The 19,386-nt window shown below is 36.9% G+C and overlaps 1 protein-coding gene across 4 annotated transcripts in view; it reads right to left on the bottom strand.

Moving 5' to 3' along the window:
* The window catches only part of WDPCP (WD repeat containing planar cell polarity effector), a 331,941-nt gene that overhangs the window by 153,402 nt on the left and 159,153 nt on the right, over window positions 1-19,386 (bottom strand). For all 4 annotated transcript variants that reach the window (XR_008391976.1, XM_053666942.1, XM_053666943.1 and 1 more), the window contains exons 10-11: window positions 12,571-13,180; window positions 162-350 (exon numbers count right to left, since the gene is read on the bottom strand). Coding sequence is in view for 3 of the 4 variants with exons in the window: in XM_053666942.1 (XP_053522917.1) it covers window positions 162-350; window positions 12,571-13,180 (799 nt within the window). In the remaining variant the exon portion in view is untranslated. The remainder of the gene's footprint in view (window positions 1-161; window positions 351-12,570; window positions 13,181-19,386) is intronic.

The raw sequence follows: 19,386 nt of genomic DNA on the forward strand, positions 1-19,386 counted from the left end.
AATTTTTGATATCTAATCTTGTCAGTTTTAATACAGCATTAACATTTTTGTCTTTTAGTCTTCAATAACATAACTCAAAACACCCTCATAAATAACTGACTAAATAAAATATACTTCATGTTTATGTAAAACCCACTTATGATATTTATTTCAGGTCTGACCTTCTCTCTCTGGAGTGAGCTTTTGTCTAAGAAGATGGTTCACAATGGCACTCATGCTGATAAAGCACTGGTGGCCCAGAGTGTCCCAGTTCATACTGCTCAGGATGTTTATCGCCTCATAGATCTCATCATAGTGAATGTACTGGAAGATGATGTCTACCAGGCCCAGCTGTCCTTGCGTGAAGATACCTGTAACAAAAAATGTAAAGCCAAGTAAATCTTTTAAAAATAAAAATTAGAACAGTTAAGTTTTCAATAAAGGAGAAAAAAGTACTCATTTCTTGCAAACATGCTAGAAATGTGAAATTTGGGGGATCCAAATTTTGAGTAACATGGATTTGTGGTTAAATCTTCATTTTAAATAATACCTACCAATTCTGTCTAGCTTATTCTTGTCATTTCAGTACATATTAACTAACTTATATTCCATGTAATCAAACTGCTTAAACTAAAAGTGAATAAGCATGAGAAGAATATTTAGGTAGATGACAATAGCTAACACTATTTTTCCCATTGGTTGTTTAGGCTTCTGTTATATACATTTAAAGGCAGGATTATGATGTGAACATGATTCGTACAGGCCAGCTTCATTAGTTCTAACTTGCACTTAGTCTTCATGAACTTGGGGAGAGGGGAGTACAAATGTACAAATGACAAATATGACTATACAAATGCTTTTAAGACTTCTTATTAATTGGTATTAAAACTCTCAACTGATAGTTTTTTCTCAACTGGTAGTTATTAAAATTCTCAACTGACAGTTTTTTCATAGCTACCACATACCAATTTATTTTAAATTGGCTTTTAGAGATTATTCTCTTCTATTGAAGTAAGAAATGATTAGTATTAAACCTGCTATTGCTCCCGCTATAAAGTATTGTGGTAAAATAGAAACATATTTGTTTATCCTTTTAAATGAAAGCAAAGCCACTTCTAATCTTAGAGGAACAAGAACACAAAACAAATGGAGGAGAATTCAGTTCTAGTTTTATTTTATCAACATTTTAATCCTGATTATACCTCATTTGAAACTAAGTATTCCTGTATAATTAAATAACAATAACTAGTAGGGCTTTTAAGCAGGTTATTGTTTTTAAATTTTTTTAAGTGGTTGGCAGTAAAATTTTTTTTAACATTTCTATAAATTTATTTATTTTTAAATTGTTGTTCAAGTACAGTTCTCTGCATTTTCCCACCACCACTTTCCCTGTCCCACCCTCATTCCTACCCCACTTTGGCTTTGTCCATGAGTCCTTTATACATGTTCCTTGATGACCCTTCCCCTTTGCCCTGTTTCCCCCCTCCCCTTCCCCTCTGGTTACTGTCAGTTTGTTCTTTACTTCAATGCCTCTGGTTACATTTTCTTGCTTGTTTTTATTCAGGCAAAGTTTAAAAATTTGAGTGAGTCTACACAAACTTCCCAGTACAAATATTTATAGAGCTAAATGAGAAAATGTACATGAAATTTGTAAGCTGTAGAGTATATAAAATATTATTGCAATTCTTTTCATTACCATTTTCATTTGACTACAATGGTTATAGGTTTCAGGATTTTAAAAATACATTAGTTTAGGAGAAAAATGCCAAAATTCTCTATATTAACTTCAAGTCACATCAAAAAGAAAACTATTCAACAGGATTCAACTTGATAGGAAGTCTGGGGAATTGCCCTAAGCAATAAAACTTAACTATTCCTTTTGTGTTGGTAGATTCAATGAATGCTACTGCACAAAAGCCTTCATGAGCATGCAGTCAAGCACTGAAAGTCCTCATAAATCAGAGTGATTCCTTGGAAGTAGACCTTAATGTGGAGGAACTCTGCAGGAAAATGAAAATATCCAAAATCTGTTGACTCTATCTATATCTTATGCAATACTTTTAGCAAGAGAAAGAACCAAATTTTGAAAAGCTAATATAAAATATAATCATAATCAAATTGTGCAAAAGGTAATAAAAAAAAACTTTAAGGAGCAACCCAAAAAAGGACACACGATGTACAGAGAAACAAAGATATGAACTGGAAACTTCGCTTCTGAAATTAGGCAAGCCAGAAGACAACAGTAAATAAACGTCTTTAATATGTTGATAGAAATGAATTAGCCTAAATTCTATATCTTTATAATAAAAAGTTGAAAATTCATGAAGAACCATAATAATTTTAAGTGACAGAACTCTGAAATAATAAAGCAAAAACAGAAAAAGAAAAACAGTCAATTCTATAATAATAGTTGGCACTTTTTGTCACTGAAAAAACATATAAACAGAAAACAAGTATGAACAGAAAAATACTTGAAAAACATTATTGATGATTTTGACCTAACTGGTTTTTATAAAATATTTCACACAAGAACAGTAAAGTACACATTCTTTTTAAGTACACAAAGAACATCAGGTGGAGCATGTTCTGTGTGATAAAACAAGCCTCAGTAAATTTAAATGTTTTGAAGTCACACAGAGCTGGTTCTTTGATCACAACAGAGTTAAATTAGATTATCAGTACAGAAAGATACCTGAAAAATCTCCAAATATCTAGAAATTAATCAACATTCTTCTCAATAACCTATGGCTCAAAGAAGAAATTACAAAGTAAATTAGAAAATATTTTGAAATGAATAGAGTTTTAAAATACAATCAAAATTTTTAAGGTGTGGCTATGGCAGTACTTAGAGGGAAACTTATAGCTGTTTCAATTAGAAAAGGGAAAAAGTGTAAAAATAAAAAATCCAAGCCTCCATATTAAGAACCTAGTGAAAGAACAGTAAATTAGACCTAGAGTAAACAAAAAGAAGTAATAAAAATAAGAAATAGAAATAAACAAAGACTAGAGAAAATCAATGAATTAAAAAACTGTTTCTTTGAACCACTGAAAGTTGCCACAGATTTTTTAGTCTAATTAGGAGTAACTTCTATGAAATAGCCTGGCCAAATTGGAAAGAGAAATTGCACTCATTTGGCTGCTTTTTCTTTCCAAATAAAAACTTACCTTACAGCCATTCTTAGACTGAGAAGCTAAACTGAACAAGCAATTCAAATTCTATCTTAAGGAAGCATGATTTTTAGGAATGTTTTTCAGTTTTGAAGTTTAAAACCTCAACTGAGAAATGAATTTTTATAGGGACTGTTAATTGCCATTTGTACCTAGTATTGCGTGCATGTGTGTACATAAAAGTGTGTGTGTGTATACACACATAATATATATATATGTAATACAGCCTGGCACTATGTGACACAGGTTGCATTTTGGGGACTGCAGTAAGGGCTGGTGTGTTAGGGGGGAATACTGTGTAAATTTAATAACTACTTGTTTTTAAATTAATGAATGCTTAGCCTTTCTATGTGCATAATGGTACAAGAGCTTGATATTTAGGAGTCTGACAAACTGAGACATCTGCTGTTCAGTTTCAGACTGGGGAAACAGCCTACTATTTGGCATTAAGACTGTCAAGACTGACTAGGTTTGAATCATAACTCTCTCTCCTTCATCTAATGGGGATTTAACAAAAACTATCAAAGTTCATTCAAGAAGGAACAGATAAGCCAAATGACCCTTTATTATTTGGATTTGAATCTGCAGTTAGAAAATCTTTACATATATGACACATACACACTCATACTGGAACAGATACACATACACAGCCTGCATGTCCAGATGCTTTCACTGGTGAATTCTCTTAAACATTAAAATAAAAAACAATACCAACTCTACAGACTTCAAAATATAATAAGAGGGAACACTTCCCAATTCATGTCATGATGTTAGCATTACACTGATACCAAAAACAACAAAGACATTAAAGGGAAAAAAGAAAAAGGTTTAAAGGTTTAAATGGAACATATATAAAGGGCCTGTGGACAAAGCCCAAGGGAGGTAGAAGGGTGGGTGGTGGGAGTGGGTGGGGCAGGGGAAAGTTGTGGCAATTAAATGGAGACAATGGTACTTGAACAACAATAAAAGAAAAAAAGAAGAAAAAAATCTTAAAATTTCAGATGCGATATTCATCTACGTAGAAAATCCTAAGGAACTGACAAAAAAGTTACTACTAACAATGAGTTAAAAAGTGTTGTAGGATACATGGTCATATTTTAAATTTTTATTTCTGTATAACCCCAATGAACAATTAAAACTATAATTAAAAAAACTATTTATAATAGCATCCAGAAATGTAAACAAAATATGCAAATCTCTACACTTAAAATTGTAAAACACTGCTGAGAGAAATCAAAGAAGACCTGAGTAATTAATTGGAGAGAGAGACTGTGTTTATAGATCAGGAGATTCAATATCATTAAATTGTTATTCTACTCTAATTTAATCTATGGATTCAATATGATCTCGGTCAAAATCTAGGAGGTCTTTTTGCAGAAATTGTCAAGTCAGCTTTAAAATTTACATAGAAATCTAAAGATCTAGAGTAGCCAAAATAATTTTGAAAAAGTAGAACAAACTTGGGAGGACTAACAGAACCAATAATTTTAAGGCTTCCTATGAAACCACAGTAAGTAAGGCAACGTGGTAGTTACGCAGAGACACATAGATCAGTAGGAGAAGAGTCTATTCATAGGCACACATGCACTTGGTCAATGTAATTCAATGAAGAAAGAATAATCTTTCCAACAATTGGTGCTGACACAATTGAATATTTATATTAAAAATTTAATTTCAACACATACCTCACACCACATGCAGAAAATTAAGTTGAAGTAGACAATAAACCTAACTGTGAGAACTAAAACCATAAAACTTCCAGAAGAAAACAGGATTAGACAACAAAAAACATAAGCCATAAAGCACAGAATTTTAAGAATTGGATTTCCTTAAATTTAAAGACTTCTGCTACCTGAAACACACTGTTAGAAAATGAAAAGGTAGCCCTGGCATGGTGGCTCAGTTTGTTGGTGCATCATCCTGTACACCAAAAGGTTGTGGATTCAGTTCCTGGTTGGGCCCATATCTAGGATGCAGGTTTGATCCCCAGTTAAGGCGCATATGGGGGGCAACCAGTTTCTCTCCACTTGCCTTCTTCTCTAAAATAAATAAACATATCCTCAGATAAGGATAAAAAAGAAAACAAAGCAAAATGAAAAGATAAACTATGCTGGAAGAAAATATTCACAATACTAATATCTTACAAAGAACTTGTATTCAGAATATATAAAGTCTTACAAATCAGTAATAAACCATTCAGTTAAATGTGGGCAAAAGATTTGAAGATATTTCATCAGAGAAAACATATGGCAAATAAGCACATAAAAAGATGCTCAACTCCAATACTCATCAGGGAAATGCAAATTAGCATCACTACACATTCACTAGGATGGCTAAAAGTAAAAGGACCATTAATGCCTAGTAGGACTGAAGATGTGGCGCTACAAAATAGTTCCCTCTTAAGTTAAACATACATTTAGCATGTGGCCCAGCCTTTCTACTTTCAGGTTTTTCTCAAGGAAAATTAAAATAGATGTCTATGCAAAGACTTATACATGAAAGTATGTGGCATTTTTAGTAATATTAGCATAAATATTAAAACAATCCAAATGTCTATCAACATGTGAAAAGACACAAGTTGTGGTTTAATCTGTATAATGGAATGCTACTCAGTAAAGGAAAATTTACAAATATACCCACCAATATGGAAGATTCCCACAGATTAATGTTTAGTGAAAGTAGAAAGCCACAAAACAGTTTCTTTTTAGTTCATTGCTATGAAATTCTAGAAGAAGCAAATCTAATCTGTAATAACAGAAAGTGTGTCAATACACTTTAGCTTTGAGGGTTGTGAGGACTGACTGCACATGGGCCTGAGAGAATTTTGGGTGGGAGTGATGTAAACATTCTCTATGTTGATTGTGGTGGTAATCATGAAGATATGTACATTGTTAACACCTACTGAGTTATAAATTTAAAATGGGTACATTTCATTTTATGTAAATTATACCTCAATAAACTTATTTAAAAATCCATCAGCACTCTAGTTTGAAGAATACAGAATGCTGTCTGGAATAGCAATCTATTTCAAATGATATGAGATCCAATTTTTAAAAAAGATTTTATTTATTTATTTTTAGCGAGCAGGCAAGGGAAGGGGAATGAGAGGGAGTGAAACACCATGTGCAAGAGATATGTTGATCGGTTGCCTGTTGCACATTTCCAACCAGAGACCTGGACTGCAAGTCAGTCATGTGACCTGAACCAGGAATCAACCAGCTACTTCTCAGTTCATAGTCCACTGAGTCACACCAGCCAGGGCAAGATCCAATTTTAAGATGACTAGGGATATAATAAAGTATTTGACATTTCCTTCAGGCAATTAATTACCACTTGGGTAAAGTATAATATTTAAGTAATTCACTATAAGATAACTATATTGAAGAAGAAATACTTCTTATAAAAATTCTAAGACAAAAATCATAGTACTTGTTTTTTAGAGTAACATACACACAAAGGTACACACAGATTGCCTATGAGAAAGAAGTTAGCTTTAATTATTTATTTTTATTAGCTTTAATTATTTCTTGCTTAACATTATCACTTGAACATGAACCTTCCCCAACTTTGCAGGCTCTCTGAGAGCATCGTGGGGGCACTGCAAGTACACAGAATACTATCCACACCACATGGGAAGGAGGGAGTGTGACAGCACGTGCTATGACTGGGGAGCACCACTAATGCAGCCCAGCTGGGCAGATGAAGCCTGAGAGGAAGACGAAGGCTGATCAGCCACTGAAGGACTTTAAGCTGGAGAATCCATGACCAAATCTGTATTGTTAGATTAACTGGGGGCTGGGATGGGAACATTGGTAGGCAGATAATTATAGATGGTCACTGCTTGATCATGGGAAATAGGAAACAACTAGATTAAGGTGATGACAGCAAGGTTGAATAGAATAATGTGTTTCTGAAAGCATTTAGAAGGCAGAATTGAGATTTGGTCACTGATTTGATACGGCATTGAGGGTGAGAGAGGATTCCAGAATGACTTGTACTTGGGAATCCATCTAAATAACTGTACCATCCACCAAAATGGAGAATACAGAAGTAGGTTTGGGGAGAAAGATGATGACTTCATGTCTGTACATTGTAAGTCTGAGGCACTTGTGTACATCTAAGGGGAGATATCCATCAAGTCAGGTAAATATGTGGATGTGGAGTCAGGTGCAGTCTGGGCTGAAGTCAGAGATGTGATAGTGAAATTAAAAATAAACTCTGAATCTGTAAAAACTGGGAGGAGAGCTAAAAATGGAACCTTAGAGAGCCTTAAACATTAAATTCTGAGAGGTCTTCAAGTGAATGAAAGAAATATATGCATCAATTAGAAAGTCATGGGATGACCTTTCCAACAGCAGTTCCAGGAGAATACTGAAGACAAAACCAAGAATTTGGGGCTGTGAGAAGTGAGTAAGTGAAGAAGCAGAGAAAGTCAGTGTTCACTGATATTCCACTGAGTCTGACTACAAAAGGAAGGTGAACATTTATTTGATTAGTAACAGAAGGGAAACAATTGTAAGGAAGAGATGTTTTATGGTATGGTTTGGCCCTGTATCTGCTGATGTAGCAAGATTTTTGGGAGGAGGGGGGAGGGACACAAAGTTAAGGTGTCAAAGGGAATGTTGTAGGATTCAAAGTAAAAGTACCGGTGGAACTAGTCTTGGACAAGAGGAAAGGCTCCTCTTCCAGTGAATACAGAAGGAAGGATTTATGCAAATGTACATGAGTGGCTGACTGGTTTGTTGAGTAGATGGATGGGTGAGTGGGTGGTAAAAAGCTGATAAACTTAGTGAAGAGCCTATTAAAAGGCAAAATTCTGTTGAGGGGGCAGGAAGCTGATCATGTTAATTTAAGGAGAGGGGTATGGGTTATAAAAGATACTGATGAAAATAGAAAAATTTTAATATCTCAGTGGTATAATTAGGAACTCCTTTTTAAAAAATTAATCTAGATCAGGAGTGGAAACATAGAAATGAAGATCACATGAAGGGTTAGCAACAGGGGAGTGGGAGGAGGAGAAGGGGGGAGAAGGTACAGAAAATAAGTAGCATAGACAGTAGATAGAAAATAGAAGGGGGGGCAAGAATAGTATGGGAAATATAGAATCTAAAGGACTTGAGACACATGGTCATAAACTAAAGGGGGGTAATGGTGGGGATGGGGGGGTAGGGTGGAGGGGAATGAAAGGGGGAATAGAACAACTGTAACAGCATAATCAATTAAAAAGTTAAAATTAAAAAAAAATTAATCTCAGTCTACAAATGTGGACATATGGGATAGTGACTGTATCAGATAAAGAAATTCTGATTGCATATTGCTTTGTATAAAATAGTGCTTCTTGGCTTCTAAATGGGAGGATGACACCTAGCTTCTTCCTGAAAAGGACATATTCTTTCAATTCTAGTAACAGTAGTGATGGCCCTTAAATCCCCAATGCATTTAACTGATGATTTATAAGGATTTAGAATGGATGCTCTAGCCTTGGAACAGAGTTTTCTTTCAACATTATACGAACTGACCTATTCTGAAGTGTCAAACTCCAGAAATCTTAGTATGCTGGCACCAGCCACTGCCACGTTTACATATGACAGCATTCTATTTTAAACTATGATCTATCTCAGCTTCTTAAATTGTAAGCTACACCTTTCATGTCAAGTTTTCCAAAGCCTTGCATAACAAGCACATGAAAAAAAATCTCATAAAGCTCCCCAGTAGGGAAACTGCACATGTAACTACCTGTTTATATATGCAGTAACTTGAATTATACATGAAAATTCCACATGGCTGCCCAGAATCAGCACTGTGTTAATTCGAGAAGTATATTAAAATTTTTGGATGTATTTAGTAGCAGATCCTAAGAAAAATCTGTCCTTTAAACAAGATTTTCTTTTTTAAAAAATTAAAAGATCTGTTAATTGGAATCTACTGTTTCAAGAAATCGACTATTCCTAGAGAAAAAATAATCTGTAATAAACATTAGTTTAATAACAGTTTAAAAATCATGAGATTAAAAATATTTAGATCTTTTAAAGAGTCTGCAAGGCTGTAAATTTTCCCTATTCTATAAAATGTAAGAGTCATATTGAAAATAAAATTTAAATGATAAATGTCAGTTGCAGAAGTTATCACCTTTTCATTTGAACACTTGACTTCTATTGGATAGTTCTTTTCCAAGAGACCTTCTTTGAAAGAGGTGACAGCCAACTCATTGCCTAATTGATTTAGGAATAGTGCCCAGGGAGACAGTCCAATTAAGTTTACAAGCTGGCAATTAGCAGGAAGCCCTCTAAAGCCCTACACTGAGAGCCTGTTTACTTTAGTAAGAAGGCAAATGTGCTAGAGATAGGAACAGAAAGCTGTGCTTTTTGCAAAGCTGTTGTGAGTAGGCCCACAAGGGAGGGCTGAAGAAAAGCTAGGTATATGTGGGCAGACAGCCTTCTGTTTGACAGGTAAGTGGGTAATTTATGGGGGTGGGGGGGTGGTGTGTGTGTGTGTGTGTGTGTGTGTGTGTGTGTGTGTTAACAGACATGCAAAACATCTAACATCCACTTTAATGACTGTTGTGTATGAAGACATATAACTGTTAAAAATGCAGTAGGACAAAGTGCAACTGGATTATTTCATAACAAATGAGATTCTAAACATTTTTCCCTTGGATACTATTAACATTATGAATAGATTTAGTTGCATTTTTATTATGTAGTAAAAAAAACACCCCCCACATTATATTCACATCTTTCAGGTTAATCAAAAAATTTTCACTAAATTTATTTCATGTGTTCAATTTCAGAGGCAAAAAGATCCATAAAACAACAAAGTAAACTGAGAGCTATTTAATAAACACTACAATGTCTTCAAAAACTTAATTTTTTACCACTGAATCAAAGCCTGTAAGGAGTTTTTAAATGGATTTACTTTTCTAAGTTTTCAAGTAATAATGTGCCTTAATTAAAATCTGCTTTTTAAAACCTGGGAGAGATTCTACCAAAAATTTTAAGCCCTGGCTGGTTTGACTCAGTGGTCGAGTGCCAGCCTGAGAACCAAAGGGTATTGGTTCCATTCCTGATTAGGGCACATGCCTAGGCTGCAGGAAGGTCCCCAGCAGGGGGTGCACAAGAGGCAACCACACATTGATGTTTCTCTCCCTCTTTCTCCCCCCTCCCATCTCTCTAAAAATAAATAAATAAAATCCTTAAAAACATTTTAAAAATTATACAAGACTGCCTAAAGAATATCATATATTCCAGGGTATAGCTGGTAACGCAAACCTACAACAGGCAAATATATCATAATAATGAAATTGTGTTCTAAAGCTTCCTGGTTGAAATGAGCTATATGAATACATAACTTTTGTAATACTAATGAATCCTTTTGAATATTTTTAGCTAAAAGGGAAACAAAAATGTAAAAATATCTTTATCAAATGGTAATTAAACATGCTCTCTCTTCTTTTAAAACACTTGCTTTACACAATTCCAATCTAAGAAGCAATGTACGCCTATAATCTAAAATCATTTTAATAAAAAACTATTATGGTCCTACAAATAATTTTTTAATGGACATATTAAGTGCTTTTAAAATACTCACATACCAGCACTTCTGGCCAAGATGGAGGTGTAGGTAGCTATACTTGGCCTCCTCACACGACCAAAAGAAAGACAATGACAAATTTAAGAACAAAAAATAACCAGAACTTCCAGAAAATAAAACTGTATGGAAGTCTGACAACCAAGGAGTTAAAGAAGAAACACTCATTCAGACTGTGCCACAATGCAGCAACATGAGTTGCCACACCCTGGCAAATAACTAAGGCTTCACCCCTTACTATGTAACAGGTATGTGAGACAAGGAAAGATGGCCTTAATGAAAGAACAGATTAAAACTCCAAAAATAGAACTAAGTGATAGATAGCCAACTTATCAGATGCAGAGTTCAAAACACTGGTAATCAAGATGCTCACAGAAATGGTTGAGTATGGTTACAAAAGAGGAAAAAGGGAAGGCTATGCAAAATGAAATAAAGTAGTAAAATATACAGGGAACCAAGAGTGAAGGTAAGGAAACTGGGACTCAAATCAACAGTCCGCAGCAGAAGGAAGAAATAAACATTCAACCAGAACAGAATGAAGAAACAAGAGTTCAGAAAAATAAGGAGAGGCTTAGAAACCTCCAAGACGACTCTAAATGTTCCAACATCGGAATCACAGGGGTGCCAGAAGGAGAAGAGGAAGACCAAGAAATTGAAAACTTATTTGAATGAATAATGAAGGAGAACTTCCCTAATCAGGCAAAGGAAACAGACTTCCAGGAAGTCCAGCCATCTCAGAGAGTCCCAAAGAAGTTGGACCCAAGGAAGCACACACCAAGTCACATCATAATTAAGTTGTCTAAGATTAAAGATAAGGAGAGAATCTTAAAAGCACCGAGAGAAAAGGAGACAGTTACCTACAAAGGAGTTCTCATAAGACCATCAGCTGATTTCTCAAAAGAAACCTCGCAGGCAAGAAGAGGCTAGAAAGAAGTATTCCAAGTCATGAAACGCAAGGACCTACATCCAATATGACTCTATCCAGCAAAGGTTTAATTTAGAATGGAAGGGCAGATAAAGTGCTTCCCAGATAAGGTCAAGTTAAAGGAGTTCATCATCACCAAGACCTTATTATATGAAATGTTAGAGGGAATTAGCTAAGAAAAAGATGATCAAAACTATGTTCAGTAAAATGACAACCAATTCACAACTATCAACAACTGAATGTAACAGTCAAAAACAAACTAAACAAACAACTAAGAACAGGAACAGAATCACAGAAATGGAGATCACATGAAGGGCTATCAGCGGGGAAAGGGAGGGGTGCAGTGGTGGAAAAGGTAAAGGGAGTAAGAAGCATAAACAGAAGGTACAAAACAGACAGGAAGAGGTCAAGAATGGGTAGGAAATGAAGAAACCAAAGAACGTATAAGTATGGCCCATGGACATGAACCAAGGGGCAGAAGGGAATGCTGGTGGGGGATACAGGGTGGAGGAGAATAAAGGGGAGAAAAATAAATAAAAATATTTACATACATATATTTATCTACATAAAAATAACATATTCACATACCTACATCTAAAGGAATTTTTTGGTAGACAGTTTATTTTGGAAAGTATCAAATGTGAAAGTTCAGGCTTTTTATTCATCACGATGGATACTTACTGCAATTTCTAAATTCATCAATATCATACCCAATGGTATTAAAGAATGACCCTTGACATTTAGAAAATTATCCACAAAGCATTTTTAAGGAAATGATATGACATGTTTGAAAGGAAGCCTATTTATGGGATGACAAAAGGTAATCTACATACCAAAAATTGTTTTAGTGTCTTAATTATAGTATCACCACTATACACACTTTAATTTACTTACCAACTTGTTTGACTTACCAAGTTTAAACAAAAGTACACCCAACGGTCCTCTGTCAAACCTGAGGAAGAGGAGATTATAGATGTCCCCACTTTCAGGCTTCTGAGAAACAACCTGAGGAGCCACCCACTGCATTTGAACAAGACTGCTGGAAACATCAAAAAAATTTTTGAACTGTAGAGTCTCCTTGGGTGAGCGGTCTTCAGCCAAGAGCTGGATGTTAATAGGGGACAGAGCCATATCAAAAATTTGCAGCTCTCCTTGGTTGCTGCCAACTAGCAGAATGGTGCCACTTGGGTGGCAGCTTATTATTGAAGGCAAAAGTTCAGCTTGGGCTAAGAGAGTCACTCTACGATGAGTTTCATAAAGAATTACTGAAGAATCTTCACAGCCCAGAATCAGTTTGTCTTCAGTAACATTCCTGCAGCAGCTAATGGCCTTGGATCTTAGTGGTATTCTGGTGACTGAGACACACTGAATTTTGTTCCGAACACATTCATAGATGCAGCTGTCAGCCATGGGCTCTTTGTCTACACTGATGGAGTGCTCCACTGTCAACACCTGGCAAGTCTGTCTGGCACCAAAGCGAACATCCAGGGGATCCTGTTCTGTGCGGACAGAACTCAGAACCTGAAAGAAGTGTATCAAATATGTTCACAAAGAACTTGGTTTTACTTCAGCTGTCACACATAGGCCTAGATATTAATCCAGCATCCTAATGAAGAACATCAATTATCACCTTAAACATTAGCAATATGTAAGTGTGTATGTAATCACATAGAACACATATGTAAGTATATATAGAATACACATAGCAGAAATTAAACTATAAGATTAACTTGACCACTTTGTTTTAGAAGGTCCATAAACAACTAAAAGACAAATATGTGCCACAGTATATAAAAACAAATAAGGTAGGCTTTTAGTAAAATAATACAGTTAACAGAATATCTAAAACCTTTAGAAGTTTGATTTTTAAAAGGATGAATCAAGAATGTGAAAGAACTTAGCTCATCTCCTTCCCACCCATTATCCTTCCCAATTCTGAAACTACAGGTAAATTATTTGCCAAAAATATATTTCTAATTAGTAGGGCAGCACAGACCAAGGAAGAGACTTTATAACCCCATTAATAGTCTCCAAGAAATATTTTGCTATTAGAAAGGACATGAAGGTTAAGTAGTCAAAAGGGTTAGGTAGGAAAAATAACATGTAATATATTGGTTTTAAAATAAAAAAATTAAGACCTGGTAAGTAATTTGAACTGTCAATACTTGTTAAGATTTAAAAAGCATCTTTGGGCCCTGGCTGGTGTGGCTCAGTGGACTGAGTGTTGGCCTGTGAACTAGAGTCACTGGGTTTGATTCCCTGTTAGGGCATATGCCCAGGTTGCCAGCCAGGTCCCCAGTTGGGGACACATGAAAGGCAACCACACATTGTTGTTTCTCTTCCTCTCTTTCTAAAAATAAATATATTAACTGATAAAATTTTAAAACAGCATCTTTGATGTAGAACAGCTACAAGAAATACCTATGCAGAATATTTCTGGTCAAGATAGAGGCATAGGTAGAAACACTTTGCCTCCTCACATAAACACAAGAAGAATTAAAAATCTCAAAACAAATAATATCCAGAACTGTCAGATAATTGAACCATATGAAAGTCTGACAATCAATGATTTAAAGAAGCCATATTCATCCAGATGGGTTGGGGGTGTGGAGATGCAGAGACAGGGCGGAGGGGTGAGGAGGTGCTGTGCGGCACAAAGAGGTGGTGGTGGCAGTGGTGGCAGAATGGGCAAGAGTGGTCCCACACTCATGTCTGGTGGGTAAAAATTGGGAGGGATACCTTGGAAGTAATCAATCCCATCCCCAGGCCAGAGCACACAGCCCTGGGTTCCAGCGGTGGGAAGATAAATCCCTATACCTTCTGGCTATAAAAGACAGGAATGGTTGGGGCAGCAGAAGAAACTGCCAGACAGGAAACTCTGCTTAAACATCTGCTTAAACACCCCTGTGGTCTTAAAATGTATGAAAACACCCTCTCTGGGGTTCAACATCAGGGCAAGAACTGATAGGGTGCCAGTTGCATACAGGGAGTGGGTGAAGTGACTGGAAATGGGGCAAGTGCTGGCAAACCCCCAGACGCTAGGAAGAGGCAAGTCCCCTCTCTGAGCCCTTCCCCTACACAGAGCCACAAAGCAGTGAAGCAGGTTGCCCCACCCTGGAGATTGCCTAAGGTTCCACCCCACACAATTTACAGGTGCCTTTTACAGAGAGTCAAAGCAGCTCTACCTAACACACAGAAACAAACACAGGGAGCTTGATAAATTGAGGAGACAAAAATATATGGTCCAAATGAAAGAACAGAACACCACTCCAGAAAGAGAACTAAATAGAACAGAGATGCAGAGTTCAAAACACTGGTGATCAGGATGCTCAAAGATCTCAATGAGTACGGCAAATGCATAAGGGAAGAAATGAAGGCTACACTAAGTGAAATGAAGAAAAACCTACAGGGAATCAACAGTAAAGGGAAGGAAGCCAAGTTTCAAATCAATGATTTGGAGCTGAAGGAAGAAATAAACATTCAACCAGAACAGAATGAAGAAACAAGAGTTTAAAAAAATAAGGAGAGGCTTAGAAACCTCTAGGACAACTTTAAACATCCCCACATCTGAATCACAGAGGTGCCAGAAGGAGAATAGGAAAAGTAAAAAATTGAAAACTTATTTGAAAAAATAATGAAAGGAAACTTCCCTAATTTGTTGAAGGAAATAAACATGCAAGCCCAGGAAGCATTAGAAAGTCCCAAAGAAGTTGGACCCAAAGAGGACCACACCAAGATACATCATAATTAAAATGCCAAAGCTTAAAGAGAGAATCTTAAAAGCAGGAAGACAAAAGAAGACAGTTAACTACAAAGGAATTCCCATAAAACTTACCAGCTGATTTCTCAAAAGAAACTTTGCAGGCAAGAAGGGACCAGCAAGAAATATTCGAAGTGATGAAAGGCAAGGACCTACATCTAAGACTGCTCTATCCAGCAAAGCTATCATTTAAAATGGAAGGGCAAATAAAGTGCTTCCCAGATAAGGTAAAGCTAAAAAAAAAGTTCATCATCACCCAGCCCTTATTATATGAAATGTTAAAGAAACTTATTTAAGAAAAAGAAGATCAAAATGATGAACAATAAAGAGGTAATAAATTGACAACTATCAATAACTGAATCTAGAAAAAGAAAAAAAATTAAGCAAACAACCAAAACAGGAACAGAATCATAGGTATGGAGATCATTTGGAAGGTTATTAGCTGGGAGGGGGAAGAAGGTGAGTGGGGGGGAAGGTGCAGGAGTTAAAAAGCATAAATGGTAGGTATGAAATAGGCAGAGGGATGTTAAGAATAGTATAGGAAATGGAGAAGCCTAAGAACATGTGTACGAACCATGAACATGAGCTAAGCAAGGTATTGCTGCAGGGAAGGTATGTAACAGGCAAAGGATGGTGAAGGGGGAGAAACTGGGACAACTGCAATAACATAATCAATAAAATATACTTAAAAATACCTAGGCAGAAGAATAAAAACATAATAGAGTAGCCCATTCAGTTTAGTCATATATAAATGTGGGAGACCATGAACTTGAAAAGTAGTATTAAAGTGGCCCTAAATATTTTATAACACTGTCAAAATCTTCAAAATCAGATGCAGAATTATTAAAAAGCACACTTCAAAACACATGATAAAAATTCATATAATTATAAATACACACAACTCACAGAGTGCATGTTAGACTTCCGCCAAGATGGAGGCATAGGTGGAGACGCCGTGCTTTCTCACACAACCAAGTTTAGAGACAACTAAATATTAGCAACAGAAAACACAGCCAGAACACAGAAAATTGAACTTTTCGGAAGTCTGATAACAACAAATTCTTCAGCCTGACCGGTAAGAGGGGCGAAGCCAGCAGCTGGTAGAGCGGGGTTACACAGAAAAACTCGGTCAGACGGACTCAGGCGCATGAATCCCAGGCATGGGGTTGCAAAGGGCGGACCCAATGAGCAACCCAGGGAGTGACCCAGGGAGCAACCTGTGGACCCAGCGAGGGCGCAGGGCAGCGGGTTGACTGTGGTGGCGCATTCCTGCGCAGATAGACCAGCAAGGGACTGGGCAGTGAGACGGACAGAGCAGTCCCCAGCGGTGGGAGGCAGCAGAGAGGGGAATGCCATTTCCCCGCTCTGACCCCATCCCTAAATACAGCGTCACAACCCAGAGACCCCGCCCTGGTGGCCCCACCCCTGCCTTAAGGCTCCGGTCCTCATTCTTAACAGGCGCGAACAAACCAAAACTGGCTCAAGAAGATCTCAAAGCCCCAGAGCCCGTAACTCTAAGCGACTAAGAAATAGCAACACTTTCAGATGCACAGTTCAAAACACTGGTGATCAGGATGCTCACAGAACTGGTCGATTTTAGTCACAAATTAGAGGAACATATGAAGGCTACACTAATTGAAATGAAGGGAATTGCACAGAAAACCAATAGTGATGAAAAGAATGGGATTCAAATCAAGGGAGTGAACCAGAAGGAAGGAAAAAATGACCAAACAGGAAAATATGAAGAAACAAGAATTCAAAAAAATGAGAGGCTTAGGAACCTCCAGGACATCTTTAAATGCTCCAACATCCAAATTATAGGGGTACCAGAAGGGGGAAAGGAACAGCCACCAGTGGAAAACTTATTTGAACAAATAATAAAGGAGAATTTCCCAAATCTGGCAAAGGAAATACACTTCCAGGAAATCCAGGAAGCTCAGAGAGTCCCAAAGAAGTTGGACCCAAGAAGAAACACACCAAGGCACATCATCATTACATTAGCCAAGATTAAAATGAAGGAGAGAATCCTAGAAGCAGCAAGAGCTAAGGGGACAGTCACCTACAAAGGAGTTCCCATCAGACTGTCAGCTGATTTCTCAAAAGAGACCTTACAGGCAAGAAGGGGGTGGAAAGAAGTATTCCAAGTCATGAAAACCAAAGACCTACATCCAAGATTGCTCTATCCAGCAAAGTTTTCATTTAGAATGGAAGGACAGATGAAGTGCTTCTCAGATAAGATCAAATTCAAGGAGTTCATCATCACCAAGCCCTTATTATATGAAATGTTAAAGGGACTTATCTAAGAAAATAAAAAATATGAACAGTGAAAGGACAGCAAACTCACAGTTATTAACAACCACATCTAAAACAAAAGCAAACTAAAAGGACGGCTAGATCAGGAACGGAAACATAGAAATGAAGATCTCATGGAGGGTTAGCAACAGGGGAGGGGGAGGAGGAGAAGGGGGGAGAAGGTACAGAAAATATGTAGCAAAGATGGTAGGTAGAAAACAGATAGGGGGGAGGGCAAGAATAGCAGGGGAAATATAGAATCTAAAGAACTTGAGACACGTAGTCATAAACTAAAGGGGGGGAATGGTGGGGATGGGGAGGTACAGGGTGGAGGGGAATGAAGGGGGGAATAGAATGACTGTAATGGCATAATCAATAAAATAAAAATTTTTTTAAAAAGTGCACGTTAAATCTGATAAAATCAAACTAAGGCCTGTATCTGTGTTAATAGTATTATACCAAGCTCATTTTGCTGAATTTGACAATGTACTGTGTAATGTATGTAGTATTGTCCCAAATACTATTATTGGGGCAAAATGGGGGAAAAATATAAGAAGGGAATTAGCTTTTAGCAGTTTCAGCAATTATTTTAGGAGTAAAATGATTTCAAAATTAAAAGGCTTTTTTTGCTTGTTTTTTTAGTCCTCACTTGAAGACATGCCCAGTGACTTTAGAGGGGAAACGGAAGGAGACAGGAGAGAAACACTGATGTTTCTCTCACATGTTGCCTCTTGTATTGGGGACCAAATCTGCAACTTAGGCATGTGCCCAGACTGGGAATCAAACCATCAACCTTTCAGTTTATGGGATCATGATCCAACCAACTGAGCCACACAGGCCAGGGCTGTTTGTTTGTTTAAAGTACATAAATAATACTGCATATGGAAGTGAAAGGGAGTTGATGCAAAATTTTACTAAAAAATCCATCCTAAACATTATCACCAAATGTATCTTACTCAACTAAAAGTTTTTGCTCCCACTCTCCCTTTTGAACTCATCATTGGCTACCAGTTGATTAATGAATTAAATTTTTATTTCCCTTCCTAGAATGCAAAAGCCTGTTGGACCCATACAGAAACTTCCCTCCCTCACTCTTTCTTTGCTTGTTTTTCTTTTGTGAGTAATAGATATTTGAGTATGAGTTATGTGTCAGGCAATGGTCCTGGGTTCTGGGAATACAGCAGTAAGTCCTCACCCTCGGAGAACACACACTCTAATGTCTGAAGACAAGGCAACAATTCACAAACAGACATCCATAGGATGTTAGTGATCCTATATACATATTTCCTAAATACTATGAAGAAAAATAAACCAAAGTAAGCAGAATGAGGAGCAGCAGGAGTGGGAAGGGAAGCTCATATGGAGAAGTCAGGAAAGAACTTTCTAATAAAGGTGACCTGAAAGAAATGAAAGGTGAGCTATGCAGCCACTGGGAGAAGAGCGCTCCAAGCAGAAAGGAAACAAACATCCTGAGGTGGGGCCTGTGGCCTGTGGCCTGATAAAGGAACGTGAGATAGATCTGGCTAAAAAGTGGAGCAAGGAAGAAAGCAGTGGTAGTTAGGGGAGGGAACAGATTCTGTAGTAGCTTATGGGCTACTTCTCAGGGACTCCGGCTTTTTCTCCAAATGAGATGAGAAGTCATAAGCAAAGGAGGGACAGGATCTGACTTGCAAAT

Source organism: Artibeus jamaicensis, unplaced genomic scaffold, assembly GCF_021234435.1.
Source record: "Artibeus jamaicensis isolate MK-2021 breed Jamaican fruit bat unplaced genomic scaffold, CSHL_Jam_final contig_465, whole genome shotgun sequence".
In the NCBI taxonomy this organism is placed as follows: Eukaryota; Metazoa; Chordata; class Mammalia; order Chiroptera; family Phyllostomidae; genus Artibeus; species Artibeus jamaicensis.